The 4732-nt window shown below is 38.8% G+C and overlaps 1 protein-coding gene across 1 annotated transcript in view; it reads right to left on the reverse strand.

The window, feature by feature from the left end:
- Positions 1–1010: 1010 nt before the first annotated feature.
- The window catches only part of LOC104537179 (catenin alpha-2-like), a gene marked incomplete at both ends in the record, with an annotated part of 29359 nt that continues 25637 nt past the window's right edge, over positions 1011–4732 (reverse strand). Inside the window, 2 exons of the mRNA XM_010179987.1 lie at positions 1011–1277; positions 3321–3440. Coding sequence (XP_010178289.1) covers positions 1011–1277; positions 3321–3440 — 387 coding nt within the window. The remainder of the gene's footprint in view (positions 1278–3320; positions 3441–4732) is intronic.

Raw genomic sequence — 4732 nt, forward strand, 5'->3', positions numbered from 1 at the left:
CAGAAGACAAGCACAGTCCAATATGACATGAGATGAACCATCTGCACTACACCTCCACCTTCAGCCCTAAATACAGCACAACTGAGGAGCACCTGAAGTGTAGGACAGATCACAGAATCACAGCATGGTTGGGGTTGGAAGGGCCCTCTGGAGATCATCCAGTCCAACCCCCTGCTAGAGCAGGGTCACCTAGAGAAGGATGCTTGGTTTGCAACATTTTGTATTCAAAAAAGTGAAAAGGACATCATCATCTAATAATAATTTTAACAAGCCCTTACCTAAAGGAGGAATGTAAGAGAAAAAACATATTTCCAGATACTGTTAGCAATTGCTTTTTTTTATTTCACTTTCTAAAGAACAGTCCTCAACAGTAAGGCAGGGAAAAATCCTAAGACTGGTAATGCCATTAACAGTTAAACAATTAGCTGTTAGGAAAGTGTAGCTATTTCTGGAACACAGGCTGCAGCACTTTGCCTGCAGCTGAAGTAACAAGTATCAAGTGTGTTTGAAAGATGCTTTTTCCACATCTTTGATTAACATAATTCATGACCAAAGTTGAATGTTAATGTTTCTAGGATACTCAGCTTCATCCCCAGCTTTATTTTCTTGTCCTGACTTCCTACCTGCCATGCCAGACACACACGATTTTACCACTCAACAAGTCACAGATCTTGGTCACAGAACTGAAGTGCAAGATTAAGCAGACTTGGTGTTCTTTGGAAGTATGTAGCGAGTTTTTTCAAGGACAGTAGGGCAGAATATTACTTCTTTCCATCACAGCCGCTGCATATGAGCATAAGTAACTCCTTATAATTCAAGTCCATTAGCAGCAAACAACTATTCCTCATTAAAAATAACACAAATCAATGTCTGCACTTTGCCTCTGCAGTCTGAAGAAATGGACCTGAATGAAAAGGGAAATTTTGAGTCCTGTTCAAGACCCACTTAGCTAAAAGCTCTGTAGATTGCACCGAGAAACACTTCATTTTCCATACATTTCCGATACTTACATCAAATTCATTTAATGCGGCAGCAAGCTCTCCTATGCCAGTGTGGCCCTTGTTCTCATCAGTGGGCGAGGTGGCCTGGGCAGCGTTGGAGATCCCAGCGATCGCTTCTTGGACCTGCTTGAAGACGTAGTCTCGGTTGGCCCTGGTGGCTGCCACGTCGGGGTGACGGAGGAACGCTTGGGACGCGGTGTACAACATCGTGGCGTTCTTCTTCAGTGCACCTCGAGCTGCGGCCATCTCATCCCTGCAGTGAGGGTCTTTCAGTTCCTATACAAAAGCAGGCAATTTTTATAGTTGTGAATGAAAGTTTTCGTGTCTCTGCATAAATACCGTCCGGTGACTTTGCAGAGGTGCAATCAGTGACAGAATCTACCATAAATCACTGAAAGAAATCTCCCTCCTGCCCAAGAAGCTCCATTCCTTCTGCATGGCTACAGCTGCTACATCCTGCTCACAAGATTTTCTTATTAAAGTATCTGTATAATCTATTATTCAAAGAGCTGCAGAAAATGTATATAAAACATTCCAAATTACTCCGCCTGATGGACTGGATTGAGTCTGCTGATCCCATAAAGGCAATGCAAGTGCAGTAATCCTGTTGCAGCAAGTGCCATATTTTTGTAAGTACTATACCGATGTCCTTTATAAAATGATCATAAGGTAGATCTTTAAAAAAAATACATTCATAAATATGTTTTTAGTTCTTAAACACCTAAGTCTGTGTCTTTTATTACTGTTAGTCTTTCCTTCATATTTTATTCTATTCCTTATATCATTTAGCACTTGTTTTAATGACACATACTTTCCTTTGTTTCACCTGCCAAGCATCAGATACCGTACAAGATATTACCAGAGGAAGATGATGCTGTATTATTGTTATTTCACCCATCGATTTATTTAATTATAGGACATATCACTTTGTCCATGAAAGCCTTTCAAACATTAGGTAAGGTAGCAATATTCGAAAAGAATAATAAATCATTAGTAATTCTGTTTTCAAACTATGAACAAAGAAGCCTGGGGAGCTGCAGAGTTTTGTTATGATCACACATTGAATCTATGGCAAAAAATTAAAAAAACCCCAGATATTCTGGATTTAAAGGTCCTCCCATTGACTAATTTCAACTGCACATGACTGACAGATATCAGTTTTCAGAGAGAATTAAGTTCCTAAAAGTTTTATCAGGCTGCAAAACAGAAGAGATGAAAGGAAAACGTACAAACATCTAAGCAGTAAATTCTAATGCTGTCAAGATTTTCCAGTTATATGAGAAACATTACTGGCATTATAAAAGTGCATCTTAAGAAGAAAACTTTTAAAGGTCTCTAACTAAGATTTCCTGTTAGCTTTTCATATCTCCAACAAGCACTTAAGAGACATAAACCTTCATCAGCTTTCATATTTTTCTCTTTCTCCCCATATTTGTAGCTATGTTCCCATAACGGAAGTGTCTGACCATACAGAATAGCACTGTCCATACAGTGACTAGATTTTACACTTGTAATTTATTTAATTTCATTATAACTCTGAACATGTTCTAGTTCATTTTAAAAATGCAATAGTGATCCAGAAGTAAACTGTAATTACTGCAATGCAGAAAATAAAGAAATGGGAGGATAAATAAAGAAAGCTGGCTTTCTAAATCTGGAGTGCTGTGCTATACATGGACACGAATGATTGGTGGTATTCAAATATAATTGAATTTGAAGAGACTTTATACAGCTCCATGGTGATAGCAGTGTCTGGACTCCTACAAAGGAGAGTGTTCAGGAGAAAGTTTTCTTTCTTGCAAAGTTGTATAATTGCAGGCATTAAATAAATGTTATCGTGACTTTCTGGTCTTTTTTTCCATCTGCCTCTAATAAATGAATTGAATACTTGGGTTTTTAAAGTATGTAAAAATTAATAATGATGCTTTTAATCGCAAAGAAGATTTCTGTTCTTCTTGAATTTGAATTATCTCAGCCTACCCAAGAGCTCGTGCTTTAGCAGCTGTAAGAGTGACCTCAAATCAGCATAGGTTAGAATTAAATGGGAATAATCATCACATGAAAACTATCCTCAGCCTCCTGAATCACTTGCCTTTTCACCCTTCATTCTGTTACTAATTGAAGTCACTTGGAAAATATTCTTAACGAAATTGCCGTTTTGAAAAAATTCATCACATTCAAAAAAGAGTCAATGTGATTAAATTCTAGGCCATGACATAGCAATTACTACTGTACATCTTAAACCAGATTTGGACATAAAATACGAGCCCTTCAGAACCAAGACTACCTTTTTCAACCACCGATCCAAAATGCACTCACCTGTTGCCGTCTAGCAGCTACGTAGTTCAGTTTGACCATCTCTTTCCCAAATTCTTTGAAGCGATTCGCTAAATCTTGCTCATTTGTGGCATTTTTCACTGCTTCTAGTGCTTCCTCCACCTAGAACATAATATACCAATATATATAGTCCAGATGCACTCCAACAAACTCTATAACTATTCTACCCAATACTCTCTATTATATGGACCCAATTTAGCTTTTATTTCCATCGCTGTACAGTGGCTTTCTGATAATCCCACTAATTTTAATTAGGTTTTTTTAATAGAGAAGCCATCTGATTGTCCTGCATTATTTTCCATTTACTGTACTTTGGTATCATGTAAAATGAATGTAAAAGGCATAACTATATTAATTTCCCCATTTACACTTATCAGATGAAGTGCTTAATATCTGCAGGTATTAAAACAAAATAGATGAATTCCTTATTAATGTGTGGTACAGGCTTCATGGGAAAACAAAGGGAAGTCATTAATTCTGGATAAGAAATAACGTTTAAAAAGGAAACTCAAACTTACTATTATTAGCAATTAAATTTACTCCAATATAGCCAAAACAATGTATCTTTGTGAAGTAAATGAGACAAGTTTTCAGTTACTTTAAAAGTGAGAAAAGGATCTACCAAAGAAAACTGACTGCAGCTGAGGCTAACAGGTAAAGATCTAAAACCCCGGTTATCCCAACATGGTGAGGGCTCTGGAGAACAAGCCTTATGAGGAGCGGCTGAGGGAACTGGGCTTGTTTAGCCTGGAGAAGAGAAGGCTGAGGGGAGACCTCATCACCACCTACAACTGCCTCAAGGGAGCTTGTAGAGAGGTGGGTGCTGGTCTCTTCTCCCAGGTGATGGGGGACAGAACAAGGGGAAACGGCACCAAGCTGTGCCAAGGGAGGTTCAGGTCAGAGAGAAGGAGGAAGTTCTTTACTGAGAGGGTCGTCAGAAGCTGGAACAGGCTGCCCAGGGAGGTGGTGGGGTCCCCATCCCTGGATGTGTTTAAAGAGCGGGTAGCTGAGGTACTTAAGGATATGGTTTAGGGGGTAGACAGGAGTGGTTGGACATGATGATCTCAGAGGGCTTTTCCAACCAAGCGATTCTGTGATTCTGTGAACAAGTCCATCTGCCAAAGCTATCGTGAAACTTTACCTTCTGTACAGCAAGAAAAAAATACCTGAAAGGATAAAATGCTCCTTTCATACCTTAAGTGAAGGAAATGTTCCTGTGACTAGATGAGAATTCAAAGTTGTATTTCTCTCCCTCACGAGATGGAAATGTAATTTCAAGCAAAAAGACAGAACTGAAAAGCTTCAATTTATCTTCCTTTCTAAAATCCATTGCTTCAGTTCACAAAAGTGGGCAGAAGCTTGCAAAAACCAGATCATTTGTGCCTTCAAAGGGA

Source organism: Mesitornis unicolor, unplaced genomic scaffold (assembly GCF_000695765.1).
Source record: "Mesitornis unicolor isolate BGI_N332 unplaced genomic scaffold, ASM69576v1 scaffold9792, whole genome shotgun sequence".
Classification (NCBI taxonomy): Eukaryota; Metazoa; Chordata; class Aves; order Mesitornithiformes; family Mesitornithidae; genus Mesitornis; species Mesitornis unicolor.